General features: G+C 44.3%; 1 protein-coding gene across 2 annotated transcripts in view; it reads right to left on the bottom strand.

The window, feature by feature from the left end:
- The window catches only part of vps50 (VPS50 EARP/GARPII complex subunit), a 188420-nt gene that overhangs the window by 138171 nt on the left and 23806 nt on the right, over positions 1–26443 (bottom strand). For both annotated transcript variants that reach the window (XM_056298098.1, XM_056298099.1), the window contains exons 5-9: positions 24018–24071; positions 11292–11362; positions 4051–4168; positions 3621–3656; positions 2579–2661 (exon numbers count right to left, since the gene is read on the bottom strand). In XM_056298098.1, coding sequence (XP_056154073.1) covers positions 2579–2661; positions 3621–3656; positions 4051–4168; positions 11292–11362; positions 24018–24071 — 362 coding nt within the window. The remainder of the gene's footprint in view (positions 1–2578; positions 2662–3620; positions 3657–4050; positions 4169–11291; positions 11363–24017; positions 24072–26443) is intronic.

Below are 26443 nucleotides of genomic sequence, written 5' to 3' on the forward strand. Positions count from 1 at the left end.
TGACTGGCCATTACACAAGTCACTCACTTATCGGTCAGGTCATGATACCAGCAGACGCATCCTCAACAGTGGCCACTAATACATAACGCACTCATGAGTGCTTTTAAAATACAGGAGGTGGGCAGAGAGAGGAGAGGAACATTCTTCCTTCAAAATAAATAAATAAGGGCGCCCGGGTGGCGTAGTGGTCTATTCCGTTCAAATCCCTGTGTTACCTCTGGCTTGGTCGGGTGTCCCTACAGACACAATACGCTGTGTCTGCAGGTGGGAAGCCGGATGTGGATATGTGTGCTGGTTGCTGCTCTAGCGCCTCCTCTGGTCAATCGGGGCGCCTGTCCAGGGGTTAGGGGGAACTGGGGGAAATAGCGTGATCCTCCCATGCTACGTCCCCCTGTTAAAACTCCTCACTGTCAGGTGAAAAAAAGTGGCTGGCGACTCCACATGTATCGGAGGAGGCATGTGGTAGTCTGCAGCCCTCCTCCGGATCAGCAGAGCGGGTGGAACAGCAATCAGGACCGGATCGGCAGAGGGGGGTAATTGGCCGGATACAATTGGGGAGAAAAAAGGGGGGGAATCCCAATCAATCAACCAACCAATCAACCAACCATCAATCAATAAAAGCATGGTAGCATTTGAAGCTGTTTCCCATCCAGGGCCTACTCGTCTTGTGCGTTCTTTACTCTCAGTGTCTCCTGGCTGGTCGATGGTGTTGGTGGTTAGTTAGCAGCTGCAGGAGGAAGCGGTTTGTTAGGGTGGCCATGTGCGAGCACTGCCAAGACTACTGTGATTGAAGTCTTGCCGGCTCGGTCCCTAGGACGGTGTCCCACAGTCCCACCCCCCACCCATCTGCTCATAAAATGCCTGGGCACAAATTTGAATGTGCCCATCTACCTGCCTCTGTCGTTTTTTTATGCATTTTTCTACCTACCCAACCATCTGTACAGCATGCCAGACTAGCTGTCTGCAAGTCTCTCTGTTTACCTGCATGTCTGGATAACTGCACATTCATCGATTTTGGGATGGAAAATTTCACAAAAGGAGATGTGTCATCAATAATGGGCCTAAAGTTGGCAAGTCACTGAGGTTAAACCACTTCACACATGCCCACTACAGCCAAAAACATTTCAGGGTGAAAAGTGGAGACACTTTATGATTTCAGGTACATAGCCCCTACAAAACCTGCCACTTTAAACTTACTGAAAAACTAAGCTTGGTGAAAAGCCCTACTGGCAATGTTGACAGACATAAAAAGTTTCAAGAAGTGCTGTGACACGAGCAAACAAAACGTAGCAGCAAAACAAGATCCTCACAAGGGTTCTACAATCATGCAGTTACACTAAAAGCTTAGTAAGAAGTTAAATAAAGACAACAGGACTCGTGTTTAGTCTCCAGTCTGCACTTCAGAGTACACTCAAGATGACAAATTGCTTGAGTCCATGCAAAAGTTATTCATATTATACAATTTCAAAAGCTAATATTCTTTTTCTTGGTTAAACAAAGATGCTTCCCGGACCAACACCATTACAAAACGTTTATACTATTGAAAGCGAAAAATGGAAATATATGGCTTTATTTCTTCTTCTTTTTTTTTGTGGATTTTTCCCCCTTTTTCTCCCTAATTGTATCCGTCCAATTACTCCACTCTCTGAGCCATCCCAGTTGTAGCTCCACCCCCTCTGCCAATCCGGGGAGGGCTGCAGACTACCACATGCCTCCTCCAATACATGTGGAGTCGCCAGCCACTTCTTTTCACCTGACAGTGAGGAGTTTCGCCAGGGGGATGTAGCGCGTGGGAGGATCACTCTATTTCCTCCAGTTCCCCCACCCCTCTGAACAGGCGTCCGGACCGACCAGAGGAGGCGCTAGTGCAGTGACCAGGACACATACCCACATCCGACTTCCCACCCACACACACAGCCAATTGTGTCTGTAGGGGATGCCTGACCAAGGAGGTAACACGAGGATTCAAACCAGCGATCCCTGTGTTGGTAGGCAACGGAATAGACCGCCCAGATGCTGTGCCCACTTCCATCTAAGTTTGTACTATTTCTGAGCATTACACATTTTATTTTGCATATGCATTACTCGAGATGAAAAAGTGGTGGAGCAGACGGGGCCCATTCTCTTCCTGTATCATCAGACACTGACGCTACTGACCAAGTGTCAATATACATTACATGGAAGGACCCTTCATGAGTATAAGATACATGCAAACAGGGCGCAATAACTTCTGCATCTGTATGAAATGCATTGGGTTAACCGCTACCTAACCTTAACCCCAACTTTAATCACTATCTAACCTGCATGTTTTCCAAAATCAGGGCAGACGTCGCACATTGGAGTCTACGAACACACTCCATGTCTCTATACAGATGTCCGAGGGTACCTTGAGCATCAGTATAGCGACACTTTGTCAATCATGTCAGTATATGGCATATGGCATGTGGCATGGGATGAGAATGTGGTGAGTACAGGTGATACTGTTGGATGATGGTACTTTACCCAGAGAGCTCTTCAGTTAGGCTCTTTAGGTCACCCCTGTTAACAGTGTGAACTAAGACCCATCAATTACACATACCTGATGCAGCTGTAGTGTTTGAAGGTGCTGGCAGCCTTCTGACATTCCAGACATAGCTGAATTGCACCAGGATAATCTTCCTCCTGCAGGGAATATGGGAATAAAGTCAACCAGGTATATGTGGGTTACATCACACCCTGGTCACAATCTGTTCCAACTACTCCCCTCTGGCAGGCGCTACAGAGCACTGTACCCCAAAACAACCAGAAAGAAAAACTTTCTTTCCGCAGGCTGTCATTCAAATGAACGCTTATCACTGTCAAATAAATACAACCATTTTGTATATACTGTACTGTACATTGAACGTATACTGGTATGCTGTCATGTACATCTACCTCACGCATGTATACAAGTAACCTGCTAACATCTATTTCAGCATCTCTGATATATTCTCTGCACCACTGCACTTTATCGTGCAATGGTGCACGATAAAGTATAAGTCAATCCTTGTGTATAGTATATCTGAAGATTGTTGTGTTGTAGTGTTGTTATTCTGTGTTATGTACACTGACAGAGCCACAAAACCAGAGTCAAATTCCATGTAGTGCAAACTTACATGGCCAATAAACATGATTCTGATTCTGGTCAGTGCTATATATTCCAAGGAATTTTTAGTTTTCATTCTTGAGTATTTTGAGGTCACAAAATATCGGAGCGGGATAATTGCCCATGACCCTGTCCGGAATCTGTTCTATTGCAAAGTTTTGTGAGCTGTGTGTGTATGCTTAACTTAATTTTTCCTCTTGCTATTTGAGAGCACATATTGGCTCACAAACAAGTGGATTTGTTTTGTTTGACCCCAATCCCGGTTTTTAAGTTGGAATTAAGTTGGAGCAGCTAGACCATTCCTTTGCAACCAATTGAAAGAACATGTCGGCACATCCAACACTTGTGCGGGTCTAGTCTTCGATACAGAATCCCCACTGCTTGATGTTTAAATTTAAATAGCAACATGTAAAAGTTTGTGTGTGTGTGTGTGTGTGTGTGTGTGTGTGTGTGCGTGTGTGTGTGTTAGGGTGTGTGTGTGGGGGGGGTACAATACCTCAAGCATCTCACTGAGTCTTACATCTGTTCTTTGCTGTGAGAAAAGGAACGCAAAGATGAAAAATTACTTACAGCGCACGATAACAGCAGAAGGCTACAATGGTAACAACGTTATACTTTTATTGAGCCATGTTACAAAATTGTAGGGATGCTCTTTTTCCTCCTCTTCTTTTCCAGCCTTATGAGTACCGTATCAGTTACACAACAGCGTACCTGAAGTTGCTACTGCAAGGATTCAGTGTTTTGGTTCAAGAGCAATTTGGCAGGAAGGATGCTTTGGCAACATTAAAGCTTGAACCTGGCTTCTCTCCGAATTAAAAAAAACCCTGCTGTCTCCCCACTCACAACTCCCTATTACCCTTACACAGGGTTTAGAGCCTGAGTGCTTACATAAGCATGCGTTTGTGTGTATATGGTGCAGACAGTACCAGGGTCTTGATGGTCCTCAATGACTTGAGCAGGCCTGTCAGCAGTTGACGTCTCTTCTGATTGGATAACAGGCCCAGGCTGGCCTCAGTGAACCCCTCCTTTGCCACACTCAGCTGCCTGCACACAGCCAATCACAGCACAGCAAGACTATAAGAGAAAGTGTTATGGAATCGCTGGAGGCTTATAGCACCATGTTTACTGAGTATGTAGATGATGCCCTATACTGTTATGCAGTAATATTGCCACAGTTCAGACTGATGGTAAGACCCTGTTTTACAAACATCTTGTTTTCAAGGTCATTCAAGGTCAAAGATCATGGTGCTGTTTAAAGGTTCATGCTGAACTTCATTAACATCAGTAAATAATAGAAATTAAGTGAATCTCTGCAGCCATGTTTGAGTTATTACTGGACTATATGTAAAGTTGACTGATGACATTGATCCCCTAAACTTCAGCTCCCATTTATCTTAAACATATAACTTACTATATAGCTTAAATATAGAAAAGTACACAGTGTGGGCCTAGTTTGAAGTAAATTGGACAATATTTCACCAAACTAGAAGAGTATACTCAGTATAGTGCAGATCTTTGCCAGGCGTATCTCCCCTTCTCTGGTGCTAGGACTTGGCGACAAACCACCCCTTTTTTCGCCTACCGGGAGAAGGGAAAATACAGAGGCATTGCCTGCGTATCTCCCCTTCTCCGGCGTTCGGACTTAGGTAAAAAACCAACTGAGGAGATAGCGCTCAATTTCAGTGTATAACAGCTTTGTCAAAGGTTGTGAATCGCCGCAACACCGAAAGGTCCTTGATCATACAATTATAAATGTGCACAAAAATTATAGGCCCAGTAGTATGCGAGATAAGCAGCAAACAGATACACGCACACATGGACAGAAAAAAAAAACAGTGTTCGTCCTGCCATTAGAAGACTTTTGGGGCAGCGCCCAAGTCCATTGAACAAAAAAAATCTACCTAATAAAAACATTTTGTTTGTCAGTCTGTGTATGCGCAGAAAAAAAATCCACTTTTTTGGTAATCTTGACCATGACCTTGACTGAATTTTGTCTAAAATGAATTGGAACCTTCTGAGATGGTATCCCACATTTTATATATATATATATATATATATATATATATATATATATATATATATATACACTACCGTTCAAAAGTTTGGGATCACCCAAACAATTTTGTGTTTTCCATGAAAAGTCACACTTATTCACCACCATATGTTGTGAAATGAATAGAAAATAGAGTCAAGACATTGACAAGGTTAGAAATAATGATTTGTATTTGAAATAAGATTTTTTTTACATCAAACTTTGCTTTCGTCAAAGAATCCTCCATTTGCAGCAATCACAGCATTGCAGACCTTTGGCATTCTAGCTGTTAATTTGTTGAGGTAATCTGGAGAAATTGCACCCCACGCTTCCAGAAGCAGCTCCCACAAGTTGGATTGGTTGGATGGGCACTTCTTGCGTACCATACGGTCAAGCTGCTCCCACAACAGCTCAATGGGGTTCAGATCTGGTGACTGCGCTGGCCACTCCATTACCGATAAAATACCAGCTGCCTGCTTCTGCTCTAAATAGTTCTTGCACAATTTGGAGGTGTGTTTAGGGTCATTGTCCTGTTGTAGGATGAAATTGGCTCCAATCAAGCGCTGTCCACTGGGTATGGCATGGCGTTGCAAAATGGAGTGATAGCCTTCCTTATTCAGAATCCCTTTCACCCTGTACAAATCTCCCACCTTACCAGCACCAAAGCAACCCCAGACCATCACATTACCTCCACCATGCTTAACAGATGGCGTCAGGCATTCTTCCAGCATCTTTTCATTTGTTCTGCGTCTCACAAACGTTCTTCTTTGTGATCCAAACACCTCAAACTTGGATTCATCCGTCCACAACACTTTTTTCCAGTCTTCCTCTGTCCAATGTCTGTGTTCTTTTGCCCATCTTAATCTTTTTCTTTTATTGGTCAGTCTCAGATATGGCTTTTTCTTTGCCACTCTGCCCTGAAGCCCAGAATCCCGCAGCCGCCTCTTCACTGTAGATGTTGACACTGGTGTTTTGCGGGTACTATTTAATGAAGATGCCAGTTGGGGACCTGTGAGGCGTCTGTTTCTCAAACTAGAGACTCTAATGTACTTATCTTCTTGCTCAGTTGTGCAACGCGGCCTCCCACTTCTTTTTCTACTCTGGTTAGAGCCTGTTTGTGCTGTCCTCTGAAGGGAGTAGTACACACCGGTGTAGGAAATCTTCAATTTCTTAGCAATTTCTCGCATGGAATAGCCTTCATTTCTAAGAACAAGAATAGACTGTCGAGTTTCAGATGAAAGTTCTCTTTTTCTGGCCATTTTGAGCGTTTAATTGACCCCACAAATGTGATGCTCCAGAAACTCAATCTGCTCAAAGGAAGGTCAGTTTTGTAGCTTCTGTAACGAGCTAAACTGTTTTCAGATGTGTGAACATGATTGCACAAGGGTTTTCTAATCATCAATTAGCCTTCTGAGCCAATGAGCAAACACATTGTACCATTAGAACACTGGAGTGATAGTTGCTTGAAATGGGCCTCTATACACCTATGTAGATATTGCACCAAAAACCAGACATTTGCAGCTAGAATAGTCATTTACCACATTAGCAATGTATAGAGTGTATTTCTTTAAAGTTAAGACTAGTTTAAAGTTATCTTCATTGAAAAGTACAGTGCTTTTCCTTCAAAAATATGGACATTTCAATGTGATCCCAAACTTTTGAACGGTAGTGTATATATATATATATGTGTGTGTGTGTGTGTGTGTGTGTGTGTGTGTGTGTGTGTATGTATATATATATATGTGTATATATGGGATACCTTCCCAGAAGGTTCCAATTCAGGACCTCAAATATATAGATATATACCTTTATTTTCATTGGAGCCAATGGGGGCATTGTAACCAGAACATTTAGATAGTTAAAATTTTCCAGGTCTTGCCTCACAGTGCTGATTAATGGTAAACCGGTTTTCATACAAATGGTGCATGAAAAGGATTGTCCATTTCTGCATTTGTATAGTCGGTATCAGATCCTCCCAACATACCGAGCTCCTACAGGTCAAGCTCTCCCAGCTGATGTTGCCTGACCCTGTCTGACTTCTTGTCTGACAAGAAACAGCATGTGAGGCTGGGGAACCACACATCAAAGACTGAGCTTCAGCACAGGAGCCCCTCAGGGCTGTGTGATCTCTCCTCCTCTCTACGCCAATCATCAACTCCAGAGACCCCTCAGTCAAACCCCTCTAGTTTCCAGCCAACATGACGTTGATGCACTCGTGCACCACAGATATAAGTATGGACGCAGACAGAAGATTGCAGTTTGGTTTCCCTGTCTCGAGCAGTGGCGTTCATATATATGCCACAGAGGTGTGTGTGTATGCAGGGTTTCTTTCAATCCAACACTACACCAGCTGATTTCACTGATAAGTCCTCATGTCTGGTTGTAGTTGTGTTACATAATTGAACACAACTGATCTAGAGCTCAATGAAAACAGTGGAGATGATTGTATATTTCAGGAGAATACCCCTCCCACCCAACATTAATTGGCTTCTTCGTCAGCGGGGTGGAGTCTTTCAAGTTCCTGGGCACAACCGTCACCCAGGACCTCAAATGGGAGTCCAATGTAAACCCCATCACCAAAAAGACAGGGCAAACAATGTACTTCCTGAGGCAACTGAGAAAATTCAGTCTTATTCAGACCATGGTCAGGAATCAGGAATCAGGAACACTGTCATTTCATTTTCTTGTACTTGCGTACATGAAATGAAATGAAATGCCGTTTCCCCCAGCCCACAGCAGTACAACACAAAGACAAAAACACATCCAAAAACTACAAGAACACATATATCCGAACTAACACATATATCCAAACTAAACCAAAAAAAAATCACTGTCCAAGGGAACAAGCACCAGCCAGGATGACTGTCGGAACTGCCGGTCTGCATGGGCTAGCAGTTAGCTTAGCCCGCCCCTCTTCTGAAGCAGACCAAGCTCTCCCAGCCAATCCAGCACCAGCTCTTCCAGCCAGACACCCTCAACACACCTCCCCCACACTCCACACGACGACATCAAAAACACCACATCCTGGTGAGGCCGCAGCCAGAGTGCCCTCTGTGTTTTCGGAACTGCCGGTCTGCATGGGCTAGAAATTAGCTTAGCCTGCCCCGCTTCCATGTCCTGTCAGACCGCCCTCGGTGTTACCTCCTCAGGCGCACATCCGGGCAAGGCTGTGGTCGCTGGGCCCACAGGATGCAGCAGACCAAGCTCTCCCAGCCAATCCAGTGCCAGCTCTCCCAGCCATCAAACGAAGACAAAACTTAGATGCAGAGGTGGACAAAGACACTGCGTGGATGGTACTGGGTGAGGCTGCCGCAATTGTGAATTCGTGCCGCCATCTTCCCACACCAGTACCTGGTTAGGCCGCAGCAAATGTGAATTTGCGCCGCCATCTACCCACACCGCTTCTGGTGTGGGAAGATGATGTGTACAGTCTTACACTACCATCACTGAATTCATCCTCAGCTCCCCCATAACTACATTGTTTGGGATGGCAACCAAAAGGGACAGACAGGAGCGCATCATCTGGTCTGTGGAACAGACCACTGGATGCAATCTGCCCACCTTCCAGGACCTCTTTGAGGCTGTTTACACCTGGCACTAACATGTGTCTGGAGTGATCCGATCACGAGTGGACAGCTCTAAGTACAGATGTGAATGCCCCCAATGCGTCTTGACATCCGACTACTCAGCCCACATTTGGAGGTGTCCTGGGATGCATTTGTTCACACTGCATTTGAAGTGTAAACATGCATCTGTTCCAGGTCACATTGAAGGACCACCTAGTCAACTAATGTCCTCACCAAAGCCTCCTCTGGGTCTAGTTTAGTTTTATTTTTTTTTATTTTTTTGCCTCATCTGTAATTTCTGACACACATCAGACCCACAACTGTGGAAGAGCCCCTGCCCACTTGCACGTTCAATTCAACTTCATATTCATTTATCTACCGCAGTGCAGAACTCGACCTTCTCAAGCCCGCTGGAATAATTAAATAATGTGAGCCTGAACCGACGTGATCAGGTCGAGCCTGACAGGGTTCAGATTGAGAATTACAGATTCTAACTGAGCGTCCAGGTGGCATGGCAGTCTATTCCGTTGCCTTCCAACACGGGGATCGCTGGTTTGAATCCCCGTGTTACCTCCGGCGTTGTCGGGTGTCCCTACAGACACAACTGGCCGTGTCTGCGGGGGGGAAGCTGGATGTGGGTATGTGTCTTGGTCACTGCACTAGCGACTCCTCTAGTCGGTCGGGGCACCTGTTCGTGGGGGGGAGGGGGGGAAAGCGTGATCCTCCCATGCATTATGTCCCCCTGGTGAAACTCCTCACTGTCAGGTGAAAAGAAGCGGCTGGTGACTCCACATGTATCAGAGGAGGCATGTGGTAGTCTGCAGCCCTCCCCAGATTGACAGAGGGGGTGGAGCAGCGACTGGGATGGCTCAGAAGAGTGGGGTAATTGGCTGGGTAGAATTGCGGGGAAAAGAGAATTACAAACTCTAGTGTTCAGACATTAACATTTTCCCACATAATGAGTTTTAGGAATGAATTTCATCTCTTGCTGTGTATTTTGAGCACAAAATGTAAGACACAATCGGCGACTGATGCTCCTAATTCACTCGGTTAATTTTCCTCATCAGATTATTTGTCTCAATTTGGCCCGACATGCATTTGCTGCATCTATGCTATTGCAATAATGTGAAACTATTTACCCATAACAGATTATTTCTTAAATACAATATATCAGGTCAGGGGGACTGAAGGCTTTCAGATAGATCCATCATCATCATCATCATCAGAAAATTAACATTTATTTACACACCACTTTTTAAAAACTTGTTGTGCTTCACAACAAAGGGGAATGGAGATAAAAGAAAAGAAGTGCAGTTGGGATATGGGATGATTTATTTTATTTCTTTAAGAGCACTTCAAATTTTGTATCACAGCATAATGTGACAGTAATAACCTACAGATGTGAAATAAGTCATACTAACTGACGGCGCATTAAACTGAGGCTCGAGTGAGCAAGGATGTCTCATTTTGTTAAATACCTGTTGCTTCGACTCCTCTCTCCTGTTTACGGGTTTATTTGCTTGTTTATTTATGTGATTGTGACATGTCTACAGAATGGGGAGGGTTCGAGATGAAGGCGAACATGGTTTTTTGGATATTAATGCAGGCTTTATTCAATAATGTCTTTCATTCGTTCACTTGCACGGGCAAGTGAATGAATGAAGCCACACACCCTCTCTCCACTTGCAGCCGAGGATAAACCACTCCCCCTACCACGGTGATGTACCTGTTCATTTGCATATAGAACAGGTACGTGAGATCCGACCCGAGACGCATTCGAATGCCAGGTGTAAAGTGACAGACTTAGAGCTGTCCACATGTGATCGGATGAACCCAAGATGCATGTTTATGCCAGGAACAAATGGCCTCTATGACTCCAGGGCCAGGAGGAGGGCAAAAAACATCATGACCCATCACTCTTTGGCCACGACATATTCCAAACTCTCCCAAAAGAAACTCAAGGCAACTAAGGCAAAACAACCAGACATAAGGACAGTTTCTTCCCCGAGACAGTGGCCTTAATTAACAAGTGAAATACCCTACCAAAACTTTGAACATCACTTCTGCCCTCTACAGCTGCTATCTACCCCCTTTACTATATATTGGAATTACATAGAAAATTCAGTTCATTATCTGCCCCATATCTATCTACTACCATCTGTCTAAACTATATTTATGTGCAATATTCTCAATAATTACAATTAGGGAAATTATATTGGTGCAAGACTCCATATTATCCTGTTTACTGTACATACTAGTATTATCTGTACAAAGCAGTGTTTATTCATTTACAGTATTCCCGAATCGCTACCAACCTTTATTATTCTTGTTTAACCTCCCTTACCCCCAACCTTTTTTGCTGCTGCTGTTGTTGTTGTTGTTGTGTGCTTTGTGTATTGCGTATTGTGTATTGTCTATATTGTGTATTGTCTATATTGTGTATATATAATGTAATTGCATTGAACTGAATCAAATTCCTTGTATGTGGAACTATACTTGGGCAGTAAATCTGATTATGATCATCTAATCTTCTGATTCTGAAAATCTACAACAGAGTAATGTCAAATACCTCCTTGCGTTGGTGCAAATGACTGCTGCTAGTTGTAGGTTGGTTTGCAATGCCGTCACTCTCTCCAGCTCCTACAAATGAAGAGAGAATGAGACATGAGTGCCACAGTCTCAGACAAAAAGAGAAATTTATGACAAAAATCCAATAAATAAGGGCTGAATAATATTGAAGAAAAAAAATCAACAATGCAATATTTTTTTGCAATCTGTATTGAAATATCAAAGAATAAAAAGCGGTTACATCATTTCACCAGATATAAACAGCTTTCAACTGTCAAAGCTCCATTTGCAAGGAGTGTACTACTCTGATAACAATTAAGGCAATGTTAGGGCAGAGGCATCCGGGTAGTGTAGCGGTCTATTCCGTTGTCTACCAACACGGGGATTGCTGGTTCAAATCCCCGTGTTACCTCCAGCTTGGTCGGGCGTCCCTACAGACACAATTGGCCGTGTCTGCGGGTGGGAAGCCAGATGTTGGTATGTGCCCTGGTCGCTGCACTAGCGCCTCCTCTGGTCGGTCAGGGTGCCTATTCGGGGGAGGAGGGGGAACTGAGAGGACTAGCGTGATCCTCCCATGCGCTACATCCCCCTGGTGAAACTCCTCACTGCCAGGTGAAAAGAAGCGGCTGGCGACTCCACATGTATCAGAGGAGACATGTGGCAGTCTGCAGCCCTCCCCGGATCAGCACAGGGGGTGGAACAGTGACCGGGAAGGCTTGGAAGAGTTGGATAATTGGCCGGATACAATCGAGGAGGAAAAAAGGGGGGAAAATTCACACAAAAAAAAATTAAGGCAATTTTAGATGGGAAGATAAGAGGAAAACGGATCTTGCTAGATTTAATTTCCTATCAAGCAAGAACAGTTTTACCATAACATCACCATTGGGGCCCCAATTTGCCTTACACTGCATCCTTTACAGTGTGCCTACAGCACATGTGTATTGTTCAGCCCTTTGACCCATGTCAGTGTTCAGCGCCTGGGAGCTGTAGTCTCTCATGCTATGGGCATAGCAACAGCCACGTGTCATAAGGATGTCATTAAACCGTTTCATTTGTGACACTGTCAGTGAGCTATGACCCTCATGATGGCGTCTAATGAGCTCCTCACTGCGCCCACCAAGCACCGCACAGACACAGACAGCGTTGCACCAACATACACAAACATACCATGCATTATGAAATTCTCCTCTCATATGTACCCCACTGAGGGTGCGTTAGGAAGACAGTTAATGATTGCTGGGGTAAGACATTAGGATAGAACATGCACCATCAGTGCCAGAGCGCAACACAATTCAAGGGGTCGTCTCCTTGCAAACCCATAACAAAAAAAAACCTCTCGACAAAAACACATCTTTACTGCGATGTTTTAGCACCTAAAATTGGATCAGTGAGGACTTGGCTCTCAGGCAGAGAGGGTTCAGTGACTGTGCCCCATCAGCGACCTCCTAAAAGAACAAACAAACCCTTAGCCAACACTGGAAAAAATAGACAGGTTGCAGCACAGCGGTTAAATAAGGCTTTCTGCTTTTTCTTTTCCAGACGCACTGTCTCGGGCAGGAGATTCTTGTTCCATGACTCACTTGTGATGCTCTTCAGAAATCAATAATATCTTCATGACGCTGTCTTGTTTAAGACAACTGTTGAGCTGTTGTATCAACAGTCACCCAGCTGCTATAATCTGAGATGTTCCCTCTTTTTAATAAAGATAATTTGCAAATACCAAAACCTGAGGAAGAGCAAGGCTATCATAAGATCTACTGACTACAAGACAAACTGATACTACTGAAGAATGATTATTTATCTTAATAATAGTTATTACACAAAGTTCCACAAAGAAAGGTCTTTGAAAATTAAAAATCAGTATATTTCCCATCACAGAACCACGCATTCATTCATTCATTATCCAAACCACTTATCCTTACGCAGGGTCGCGGGCATGCTGGAGCCTATCTCAGCAGTCATTGGGCAGCAGGCAGGGAGACACCCTGGACAGGCCGTCAGGCCATCACAGGGCCGACACACGCATTCACATCTAGGGACAATTTAGTACGGCTGATTCACCTGACCTACATGTCTTTGGACTGTGGGAGGAAACCGGAACACCCGGAAGAAACCCACACAGACACGGGGAGAACATGCAAACTTCACACAGAGGGCGACCTGGGACGACCACCAAGGTTGGACTATCCCGGGGCTCGAACCCAGGAACTTCTTGCTGTGAGGCGACCGCGCTAACCACTGCGCCACTGTGCTGCACATGATCACAGAATCAAATATATTTGTTTTTGTCATGAGGCAAAACAAAATGCCGTCAGATGGTTCCTTGAAAGTGTTATTGTATTGTTTTGTATGGGCATTGCAACACCCCTGCAATTTATCATACAGAATGATGAAACACAGCAGCAACTTGTGCACACTCAGTAAAATAAAGCTTTTTCTTTTCTTTTCTTTTTTACTAAGTACATATACATCCTCTACTAGGTTCCTATTGCATACTCAAGGAGTACACAGTTGTCCTCAGGAGGTCCTCTTGTCCTCACTGACACAGTGCTGATTCATCAGGTCTAACTGAAGACCTGACAAAGATGAGCTAAATTTAGAGATGACCCAACGGAGCTGAGTCACAGTGAGAGAAGTAGAGCCACGCCACAAGCCCACAAACACCTTTAACAGTTCTGACGCTCCATTACGTCTAACCACAGCCAAAGTTTCAAGATGATACGGTGCCTTGCAGATGTATTCAACCCCTCCTTGACAGTCATTGCTAATTTCTGGATTATAAAAGATACTCACACATCTGTTCCTGAACAATATTATTTTTGTGAACCCATAAGCTCTAACAGCATGTTCCCAAAGCCAAAATAAGTTATGTTTTGCTGACTTTTTATTTATAAATTAAAAACTAAAATATAATGCTTGCAAAAGTATTCAACCCCCACATATCAACACTTTGTAGAGTACCCTTTTGCTGCAATAACAGCCGTGATTCTCTTGAGGTAAGTATGTACAGGCTTTGCCACATTCTTTTGGAGTACATTTTGCCCATTCTTCTTAGTAGAATTTGTACAGGTCTTGCAGGTTGGTAGATGGCACCTCTGGACTGCGATTTTCAGTCTGTGCCACAAATTTTCAATGGGGTTGAGGTCCGCACTTTGACTTGGCCACTCAACAACATTCACCTTTTTATTACTGAGCCATGCCATTGTTGCTTCAGCCTTGTGCTTAGGATTATTGTCTTGCTGGAAGGTGAACCTTCTCCCAAGCTTCAGTTTTATGGCAGACTGCAACAGGTTTCCTTCCAATATTTCCCTGTATTTAGCTCCATTCGTTCTTCCCTCGATTTGAGCAAGGTTCCCAGTACCTGCAGATGAAAAGCAACCCCATAGCATTATGCTGCCGCCGCCATGCTTCACTGTAGGGAGGGTGTTTTTTAGGGCATGAGCATTGTTAGGTTTGTGCCACACCTAACCCTTTGAGTTTTGACCATAAAGCTCAACTTTCATCTCATCTGGCCACAAAACCTTTACCCACATCCTAACTGGATCTCTCTCATGCTTGGTAGCAAACTCCAAGCGTGCTTTTATACGCATAGTTTTGAGCAACGGCTTCCTTCTTGCCACCCTCACATACAGGCTAGATTTATGGAGAGCCTGTGATATGGCTGACTCATGCACATTTACTCCAGTTTCAGCCACTGACCTCTGGAGCTCCTACAAAGCGATTGCAGAATCATCTGTGGCTTTCCTCACCAGCTCACGTCTTGCTTGGACACTTAGTGTTGATTCTCGTTTTAATGCTGTTTTTGTTGCAAAGTGTGTTGGGGCACCTCGGTGTGATAATGCAGTTTAAATGAACTCTGACTTGACTTGATTTAACTTAGCTTTAAGGGATGGCCTGTCCTACAAAGCATATAGGTGGTGTGATACAGCTTCCACTTTCTGACAATGGACCCAACAGTGTTCTGTGGGACATCCAAACACTTGGATATTGTTTTGTATCCCTTTCCCGCCTTCTGCATTTTAATCACGTTGTCTCTTACTTCAGTACTATGCTCCTTTGTCTTCATTTCCTGATGGAGTTCACGCCCGGCTAATGAACTTTACACAAATTGCTTTTTGTAGCCATAAACGAGACCATTACTTTAATATCTTACAGGTGAACACTAATTATGTCCAATTGTGTTTACCTGAGTTTCTTTTAGGAATAATTTGTCATTTGTGTAAACTTGGTGCTTTCAGAGCACAAGGGATTGAATACTTATGCAAACACTATATTTTAGTTTTTAATTTATTAATAAAAAGTCAGCTAAACATTTTGGCTTTGGGAACATACTGTTAGAGCGTATGGGTTCACAAAAATAATATTGTTCAGGAACAGATGTGTGAGTATCTTTTATAATCCAGAAATTAGTGATGACTGTCAAGGGGGTTGAATACTTTTGCAAGGCACTGTAAGAGACCTTGCCACATCTAAAGCTGTATAAGGCTTGAGGCTAGATCCATGAAAAAGCTATCAACCATTAGATGCAAATGCAGCTCAGCTGTATGCTGACCAGGCACTGTTTCGATGCCAATAGCCTCAACTCTTGACCTCAAAGGAATCTTAAAAAGCGGCTAAAGTTGAATTTATGAGATCATTAATAGGTAGCTGGCAACATTATACGCTGGTCTGGTAGAGTTCAAAAAAAAGAAAAAAGAAAAGAAATTCCACTGGGTGGACAATATTCCCTATCTCATATTCATGTTTGCAGGCCAAGGAAAAAGCTTGTCCACCAACAGCCTCATTCCTGTGCTACATCATATCAAGACGCGCAGCCTGGCTTGCACTTTCTGGCTTGTACCTGCCTGCCTGTCTGGCTAGTGTAGTTATCAACCACATATAATACAAGGATTGCTGGCCAAGCACGAAGTCCTCAGCATATTTGATGTACACATTCATACACTATGCGTGCACAGACCAAATCGTACGGAGAGGGAGAGAGCAAAAGAGCGAGAGAGAGAGAGAGAGAGAGAGAGAGAGAGAGAGAGAGAGAGAGAGAGAGAGAGAGAGAGAGAGAGAGAGAGAGAGAGAGAGAGAGAGAGAGAGAGAGAGAGAGAGAGAGAGCTCAGTGTGTAAGTTGTGGCTCTGGTCCATTACTGTATCACAGCTCTGAGCTGCCCCGTCTATCCTGTCTGTCAGCTACTACAAACTAACAGAGCGTTCAGTCAGCATCTGTTAGTAGAGATAAACAGTGCACAAACAGGGAAGTCTGGCAGTTGGTAAACAAACAGGTATGTTTAAGGAGGACACTGAGCGTTAAATAGCCACCCATATTCTGGATCAACCCAAAAATACATGAAAATTAATGAAAGCCACTTCATTTGACATTGTATTCTTACAACTAATTGTATTCTTACAATGAAATGTGTTCTCTGCATTTAACCCATCCTATTGTATAGGAGCAGTGGGCAGCTGCAGCGCCCAGGGACCAACTCCAGTTCTTCTTTCCATTGCCTTGCTCAGGGACACAGACAGTAGTATTACCCCTAACATGCATGTCTTTTTGATGATGGGAGGAAACCAGAGCACCTAGAGGAAACCCACGCAGATACGGGGTAAACATGCAAACTCCACACAGAAAAAACCTGGGATGGCCTGGGGTTTGAACCCAGGACCTTTTTGCTGAGGCAATAGTGCTAACCACTGGACCACCGTGCAACAAATAAACAAACAAATGCATAAGCTCTGTACTACTTGGAGCATGGAGAGGCTGAAATTTGAAAATGTAAAAAGTCTACCCATGGGCAAACACACACACATACACACAAGAAGAGCCAACTCAAGCACAATTAATGATGACATCCCAACTCTCACCAAGTGCGCATACACTTGTGCATGGGCCCCAGTGTGGGAAGGGAAGGTCAAGGAGAGAGAGATCTTTGGTCAATGGGGAGGATAATTTTTTCAGGTCTCCTTTTTCAGATATTTATGAGTGCCACCCTACAACCTCCCAGTGCATTGACTATGCAATGATGACCCCCTGCTGCCTATCCTAGCTACCCACTCTCATGATGGAAGTATTTCAGGAAGTGCCCTGAAAGCATGGCTTGGGAGAGTAAGGGTAGAATGACAGCAAAAAGGGATTTTTACCACATGCAGGTAAAGGCAAGCAGGTGGGGATGCGAATATGAATAACATGGAATTAGATGTGGCACGTGGTTTAAGGCTCTACATCCACACATTATTACCTAAGACATCCTGATGCAAATACAGAGACACAGACACACACACACATGCACACACACATGCATCTCCACACACAATGTCCACACCACCGCGTTTGTTCTGTCTCAATTTCCTATCTCCTAAGTAAAAAGCACTTGTACAAAGAACCCCATTTAATTGGCAGCTATGACCACCAAGGCTGGTGAATTTAAATGTCTCTTTGAACCAGGGCAATCTGGGAAGCAAAGACAAAAGCACTAAGAGGAATTTCAATGAATGGTGAGAGCATCCATTGGAAAATAAATAAATACCAGTCCAAGTCCATTCCTATCCACTTGTGGTGTCTGACCAGACAGTCTTTCTGAGGGGCTATTGGATGAAAATTCACTACAACACTGACTCCTGCAGGGTGATCTCTCTTTTCCAACAAGATTAAGTGTCAGTGTCAAGTGGTTTAGCTGTGCAGGTCTTAGGCATTTCTATTTTAACTAGGAAGATAAGAGCAGGCAGACATTTTCTAAAATCCTGCTTTCAGTGGTGCTGGGCCCTTTAACCATCTCATGCCTGGAGCAAATTAAAAGAGTCTAATCTCGCTGGCAAATCGTGACAGCTTTCGAAGTCTCTGAGCCAAAAAGGTTGAAAGAAAAGAGGGCTGTTTATCTCGCACTGTTTTTACATTTCTTAGGAGACATTTGTTAAAGGTTATTCTCAATCAATAATCAAAACTGTATAAGTCATGACTTTGCTCACTCACTGAGTGAAAGAAAATAAATTACCGAAACACCAAATTTGCACCAGCAAGTTGTGACTAATGATTCTAAGAAAACTAAAACAGACATTTCCTAAGGTTAAACAAAAATTAAATTAAAATTTGCCCACAACAGGAAATCAGGATGGTGTGGCGGTCTATTGCGTTGCCTACCAACACCGGGATAGGCAGTTCGATTACCCATGTTACCTCCAGCTTGGTTGGCCATCCCTAAAGACACATTTGGCCGTGTCTGTGAGTGGGAAGCTGGATGTGGGTATGTGTCCTGGTCACTGCACTAGCGCCTCCTCTGGTCAGTCGGGGCGCCTGTTCGAGGGAGAGGGGGAACTGGGGAGAATAGCGCGATCCTCCCACGTGCTACGTCCCCCTGGCAAAACTGCTCACTGTCAGGTGAAAAGAAGCAGCTGGAGACTCCACATGTATTGGAGGAGACATGTGGTAGTTTGCAGCCCTCCCCCGATCAGCAGAGGGGGTGGATCAGTGACCAGGACGACTCGGAAGAGTGGGGTAATTGGCCAGATACAATTGGGGAGAAAAAGGGGGGGAACCCCCCCCCCCAAAAAAATTGCCCACAACACCAGCCTGTGGGTAAACCTTCCAGCTAGGGGAGCATAATCATACATCACTATAACCTCCTTCCTCCTGTGTGCCAGGGGATCATCTGTATCTGGATGAAAGAATCAGAGTTCAGATCGAGAACACAGCAGCAGACAGCCATTGCATCACTCTGTCACAACATGGAGTCAGAATGCATCATTCAAAAAGCAACGGGATGTCCGCAAGCATCCATGGGCGCACACATTTTGCTCATAAAGCCCAAGTTGATGCAAGCTTTTGAGCACATATGTATGCTGAACAGTATACAGGATAGTTCTCTCTCAAAAGAAAGGTATCAATTGGTCTGCTGGTGGAGGACTAGTTTGTATGCAGGGAGAAGGCAATGGTGAATACCACTTTGCAGTTAACATCTCTGCAATGACACATATACATTTCTGTGCACCGCATGGCCCGTTCCATGAAGATTACTGGCCGGGTAAAGGGAGGTGGTGCACTAACGTGGAAATAGTCTCTCAGTCCTGTTAGCCAGTGTTGGAACAACTAACAATGAGGTGCAGACCATTCTTTCTACCAAGGGAATTCCCCTGAGTGTTATTAACTGCTGTCTACATACCTCAGCAAGCTACTGCCGCAGTGGTGCTGGACGAACTGTATTGAGCTATTAGCAGGCAGGAGAACTTGGCAGAGGACTTTAACCATTGTAACCTGATATCTGTGCTACCAAAATCTTACCAACATATAAACTGTCCAACCAGAGGCAATAACACTCTTGACCACTGTTGCTTCACAGTCAAGGCAGCTTACAGGTCTATCCCATGACCTCTTTGGGAAATCTGACCACCTGTCAGTGCTCTTGCTTCCTGCCAACAAGCAGAAAGTGAAGTGCGTGCAGTCCACTGTGAGGACAGTATAGTGCTGGACTACAGAACATGAAACCAAACTTCAGGGATGTTTTGGATCAACAGACTGGTCAATCTTTAAGGATTCAGCCTTGAGTTTGGATGAGTATGCTGAATCGGTCACTGGCTATCATCCAACAAAACTGTAAGAAGATGTCTCCAGATCACAACGGCAGTGAAGGCGGATGAAGGCTGCAACAGAGGGTGGTCCCCAATCGTCTTGATTCTCCATAACATTGGACTCTGGCCACCCACTGCCAAGGACCATGGGTTGGCTACAGGCACATCAGCCACTCTGCGTATAAAGCTGTCACACACAGGCGTCCTCCCATTATGCAGCTCCAGGATCGGCCTCTACAGCCACCTGAGGACCCATAGGGAGGACGGTCATATTTGACCCTGAGTGACCACCGATGATATTGGATTCTGTGTGGATATCTGTATCCCAGTACAGTCTATTTGCTCTCACCCTAACCAAAAGCCCTGGATTAACAGCAACATTCGCCTGAGTTTGAGGGAGCATACCACTGCTTTTAAATCAGGGAACAAGGAATGCTGCAAAAGAAAAAGAAAAAAAATCCAGGTATGACTTAAGAAGAGCCACCAAAGTTGCTAAAAGACAATATAGGGACAAACTGGAAAATGACTACAGTGGCTGTGACTCACGGTGCACATGTGGAGGGGGCTGCAGGCGATTATGGACTATAAATCTAAACCCAGTGTCGCTATCAACACCTCTGCCTCTCTCCCAGATGAGCTTAAAAACTATTATGCCCATTTTGAAGCTCACAACTTGGACCGAGTGACAGTGTCCACCCAATGAAGTCGATCTATGGGTGACAGATGCTGATGAGAGTAGAACTGGGCGATAAATCAATTTTATCAACTAATTCGAATTTATGGTTTAGGACGATGTTTAAAAATTAAAATCGATTTTCACTTTAATTTGGGTAATTATGGTATGGAACAGCCACCGCTTCTCAAGTCCCATAGTTCATAGTAACAATAAACATGACACCACAGTGATTGGACTAATAAGCGACAATGATGAGAGGGCCTATAGGAGGGAAGTGGAAAATTTAACCATATGGTGCCATGATAACAACCTCTCTCTAAATGTCAATAAGACAAAAGAAATCATTGCTGACTCTAGAAAAGTCAGAGGAAATCACATTCCTATTTCCATCAATAGGTCATCTGTTGAAACTCTGGACAGTTTTAGATTTCTTGGTTTACACATTACAGACACCCTCACATGGACTCTCAACACCAATTGCATCCTTAAGAAGGCACAGCAGAGACTGTATTTTCTGAGACATCTCAAGAGTTTTGGTATGAGTACTGAAACTCTTATGAACTTTTATGGCAGTACCATGGAGAGGGTATTGACAGGCTGTATCACAGTGTGGTTTGGCAACCTAACTGCTCAGGACTGCAGACTGCTGCAAAGTACTGTAAAGATAGAAGCAAAAATCATTGGCATGGAACTACCACAACTTCATCATATTTACACGACTCTCTGCAAAAGCAAAGGCCAAAAACATCATTAAGGACACCAGCCAACCCGCTCATGTTCTGTTCTCCCTCCTTCCATCTAAAAAAAAAAAGACTACCAGAACATCAAATCACATACCACCCGCTTAGTAATAGTTTCTTTCCAAAGGCAGTCAGGTTGCTGAACAGCTGGCACACTAATATGCACTGTACATTTTTGTGTTATCGTGTACTTTTCTATACTGTGTATATAATGTGTGAATTCACTGTGTACATAGTCTGTTTTTCTTTCTTTTCTTTCTTTTCTTTTTTTTTTTTGGGAATGGTGTGTCCTTGTGTCCTTTGTCCTTTGTGTTAAGGCAAAGAGCCAGGGCACAATAATTTCATTGTTTTCCAGTGCACATGACAGTAAAGTTGAACTTGAACTACATTTAATTCAACAGACAAAGAGAGGCCCAGGGAAATGCTGAATCATCAGCATAAGGGATTAAACATCAGTTCTTGTGTATTACAGAAGGAATTGTTCATGTTTGATTCTGCACCGTGGAGGCTCTGGCTACGCATCACTCTCTCTCTGCACTTTTTTCTCCATCCATGTGAGTGTTGTGTCTGGTTTGCCTCCTGTGTGTGCATACGAGAGCGCTAACCTTTCTCCAGGTCTTTGTAACACTAAACTGGTGTTGATGCATGGGGCTGTAATTGCTCCGGGCATCCATACCAGGCATCCTCCATAGATGCCTGACATGTGAGTGCGGAGAATGCCTGACTCATCACTATATAGCTGCTTTCAGTCAACGGGGATGAGAGAGGTAAGACCAGGCGATTGGAGTTTTCCCTCCACAAGGCTTTTAGAGCACACCAGGCTTCCATCCATTTCTATTGGAGGCTTTCTCCTAGTTCTCCTCCATTTACCCGTTTTCTCCCCTATAATCATTACATTTTGCTTATTTCACTATAACTGATCTAATAATTGTATATATTCTGCATTGTTTTGCAATAACTTGTGCAATAATCAAGTGTCTCATTGAGTGGTTATTGTATATTTGTTACTACTGCTCATCTCTCTGTCCACTAGGCTGTTGCATGCATACCCGTCCCAGAGGAGGAATCCTCCCTTTGTTGCTGTTCCAAGTTTCTTTCTGTAGAGTTTTTCCTCATCTGAATCAAGGCTCTATGGATAGAGGGTGTTGAGCATTGCACAGAATATATTGTGACTGTACAGCCCTCTGCAATTAAATTGTGATTTAGGGCAATACAAATAAATTTGACTTGACCCGACACTTTTGGTGGCTTATACTTATGCATAAGAAGTATTTTGAGTTATCGCTCTCAGACCCTGTGAAAGAATTATTAAAGACTGTGGACTGCCACTAAAAATGGAATTTGGACTAACTTAGTGCAGGACATCTGATACGGTTCGTTTGATAAATAATACAAGGCTTGTCGTCGGAGTGTCCCACCATAAGCGTGTCTGAATCTTATCACTTATTCAATCAGCAATTTTCAGCGGGAGCAAACAGAATTATTCATTGTGTTAGTCTGCAAGAAAGACAAATCCATTTAACCCCTGAATGGTGCTTGGAGGTAGGAATGAGCAGGGAGCGTGTAAAACTATTGCATGCATGTGATAAAATAAGGTCAGATAAGAGGAAAAACCACAGAGAGAATAGAGTTACTCTCATTTGATAAAAAAGGTAAAGAGCATTTAAAGGAGACCTGAGGATGTGTGGGATCAGCCAGGAATCAGAATACACTGGTGAAGTTACTGACGCAAGTATAAGAAGCATGGTCTCTTCAGTGCCCTGAGATGGTGTGGCGGCCTGTCCAGGGTGTCTCCCTGCCTGCCGCCTAATAACTGCTGGGATAGGCTCAAGCATCCCCGTGACCCTGAGAGCAGGATAAGCGGTTTGGATAATGGATGGATGTGGATGGTCTCTTCAGTTTTGTTCTGTGGTTGTTTTTTTTAATCTAGTTTCCCCATTGATTTGACAGGGTCAACATGGCAGAAGACATCCAAATTGCGCACGGTATTTGCGGACCAATCAGATCTCAGGTCGAGGATGGGTCAATGCAAATGTCCCTAAATCCATGGCAACCACGGCTAATAAGCACCGCTGACAATGAAAGTATGCATTTTCATGGGTGTGTGTGTGTGTGTGTGTAGTGTGGGGTCATGAAAAATAATGGCCACTTTAGTATTCATAGACTTCAGACGGCTTAACACAGTACTGGATGTAAATGTAAATTTACTGGCTTCTGCAGAGTTACATTTTCTTACCGCTTCCAATTATTCCTTGCCTCTTGCCATGAACAAATAAGATGTACCAGTACACGTCTGAGGCTAACTAGTCAACACAGTCACCTGAAATCCTCCCTCGGACATGCAGCCACCCCCGTGCACACACGCACACACGTTTATTTCAGTTCAGGCACAACATCACGTCTATCCAGAGGATGGATTTCGCGAAACTGATCCGAGTACGTTTTCAAACAACACCGAGGCTGTCATCCTAGTTCATCATCCTAGTAGAGAGAGAGAAATCCCACACTATCACAGCTAGTTCTACTGCATCCGGCCACCCGCCGGACACAGTCACGCGTCTCCTGATAACATCAGCAATAGTCCGACATCCACTGCAGATGTCATAATGAGAGCAAAGCCGCTCTTTGGAAAGACCGGTGGACATGGCATATCTGTATGAGGATGAAATCATGACGGATGAATTCCTGTTTGAGATGAACTACCAAGGGGAGAACAGAAACACTCCCTGCTTATTTTTCTGTGCAGGCATCAGGAGCTTACCTTGACATATGCGGGCTGTTTCTCGAGAATGAGATCGGCGACCCTTTTCGAGACCTGCAGAGAGAGAGCGGGGGTGTGGGGGTGTGAGAGGGTATATTAAAAATAAAAAAAACTACATTATGAGGAAGTTCCAAAATGCCACCCCACCACAATAGACAGTCACTTGTGTCCGTATCTACAACTTGCACAGACTTTTTCAAAGTTACTGTAGGAGACTGCACAGAGACTCTGCCTGCATTTTTCACCAACTCAATGTATTTCTTCATTGAATTATTTAACTTTTTTTCCCTCGGAGACCTTGATTTTTTTCCCCCTCTTACCGTTTTCAGTTTTCTGTTTCGCAAAACACTTAAGCGTCACCTTTGTGTGTTTTATCCCTTTGACAGCTGAGGCAAGCCCAAAATGAATGGTGTGTAAAGAGCATGTGTCCCTGCATGTGGTGTTTTATGGCATCCTAAGAAAGGTCATGAAATCAGTTTGGTCCCTACTTTAATGCTGCCACCTTGCTTTTGGTGGAGGTTAACGCCTGAGAATGTAGAAGGTCATTGAAAAGGCAGGCTAAGGTTGTTTTGGGTTGGGTTTTTTTTTTTATTCCCCCTCCCCTTTTTCTCCCTAATTGTATTCGGCCAATTACCCCACTCTTCTGAGCCGTCCTGGTCACTGCTCCACTCCCTCTGCTGATCCGGGGAGGGCTGCAGACTACCACATGCCTCCTCCAATACATGTGGAGTCGCCAGCCGCTTCTTTTCACCTGACAGTGAGGAGTTTCACCAGGGGGGATGTAGCGCGTGGGAGGATCACGCTATTCCCCCCAGTTCCCCCTCCCCCACAAACAGGCACCCCGACTGACCAAAGGAGGCACTAGTGCAGTGACCAGGACACATACCCACATCCAGCTTCCCACCCACAGACACGGCCAATTGTGTCTGTAGGGACGACTGACCAAGTCGGAGGTAACACGGGGATTTGAATCGGTGATCCCCGTGTTGGTAGGCAACGGAATAGACCACCACACTACCCAGACGCCCCTGGTTGGCTAAGTTTAAGTGTCAATACAAGCTTGATGACAGAGGAGGACCATTAAATAAATTTGTGTCAAACTATGGAGAGGAGAGGTTATGGTAACTCCCAGTATAATTCCCACTCTCAATACCAATGCTCACTTTTTTCCCCCCCTTAAAAGTTGAAGGAACAACCATCATTTTTTCACTGTCAGTGTGTTAAAAGGACTGTGCATTTGAGGGTCGTTTGAAGGGCAGGTAGAGTAGCGGTCTATTCCGTTGCCTACCAACATGGGGATCCCGTTTTGAATCCCTGTGTTACTTCCGGCTTGGTCGGGCGTTCCTACAGACACAATAGGTTGTTTGCATATGACGTCACGAACTACAGATGGAGGGCAGGAAGGGATTTTCTACACAGGAAGCACTATCACAAACTTTTGAAATGCCTATGGCTGTGTCTGAGGATGGGTAGCCAGATGTGGGTATGTGTCATGATTGCTGTACTAGTGCCTCCTCTGGCCGGTCAGGGCGCCTGTTTGGGGGGGGTGGTGGTAGCGTAATCGTCCCATGCGCTACGTCCCCCTGGCGAAACTCATCGCTGTCAGGTGAAAAGAAGCGGCTGGTGACTCCAGACACGCATGTGGTAGTCTGCAGCCCTCCCCGGATCGGCACAGGGGGTGGAGCAGTGACAGGGAAGACTCGGAAGAATGAGATAATTGGCCGGATAGGGGAGAAAAAGGGGTTAAAAAAAAAGGTTTTGCATTTGATTACATTTGTATAATTAGTTTCTGAAGATACACTATGTTGTTATTTGCCCACTTCAGCTATAAGACATGATGAGCTAGCATTCTGGTTTACAGGCTAGTTATATCTGAGCAAGCAATGTTTAGTTATATTTGAGCAAGCAATGGGACTACACAGTATGATAAGGTCAGTGACCTTAAGTCTTTCATACACATATGGACTTAAGCAGCTTTGCATAAATTGCAGCTCAAGAGAAAAAAACATTACATTCCCCACTCTCGCAGCATGTGTATGAGCAGGAATTACAATGTGCCGCACACTGAAGTAAAACAAACATGTAGATTACACACAGTAAGAACATCACCCTCAGGGTGAATGACCTGCCTCAGGCAGCTGGGATAGACTACGTTAAGGACACACAAATATATCAAATATCTTTCTCCTACTCATTGGTAAATTTCTCTTCCACATACGTACTATATCTTTTTGCCCACACACACACACACACACATACGCATGAACACATGCACCTCAGCTCAAGTCGTTCTGGTGTAAACATGAGAATATTCAGTGTGCGAAGTGAGGAGGTACTCAGATGTGATAGACTGGAAGTGACTTGGGTAATGGCGAGCAGGTTGACATTTCAACATGTTGTGAGTATGCAAGGGGGTTACCTAGGGA

This window comes from Lampris incognitus, chromosome 18 (assembly GCF_029633865.1).
Source record: "Lampris incognitus isolate fLamInc1 chromosome 18, fLamInc1.hap2, whole genome shotgun sequence".
Taxonomy (NCBI): domain Eukaryota; kingdom Metazoa; phylum Chordata; class Actinopteri; order Lampriformes; family Lampridae; genus Lampris; species Lampris incognitus.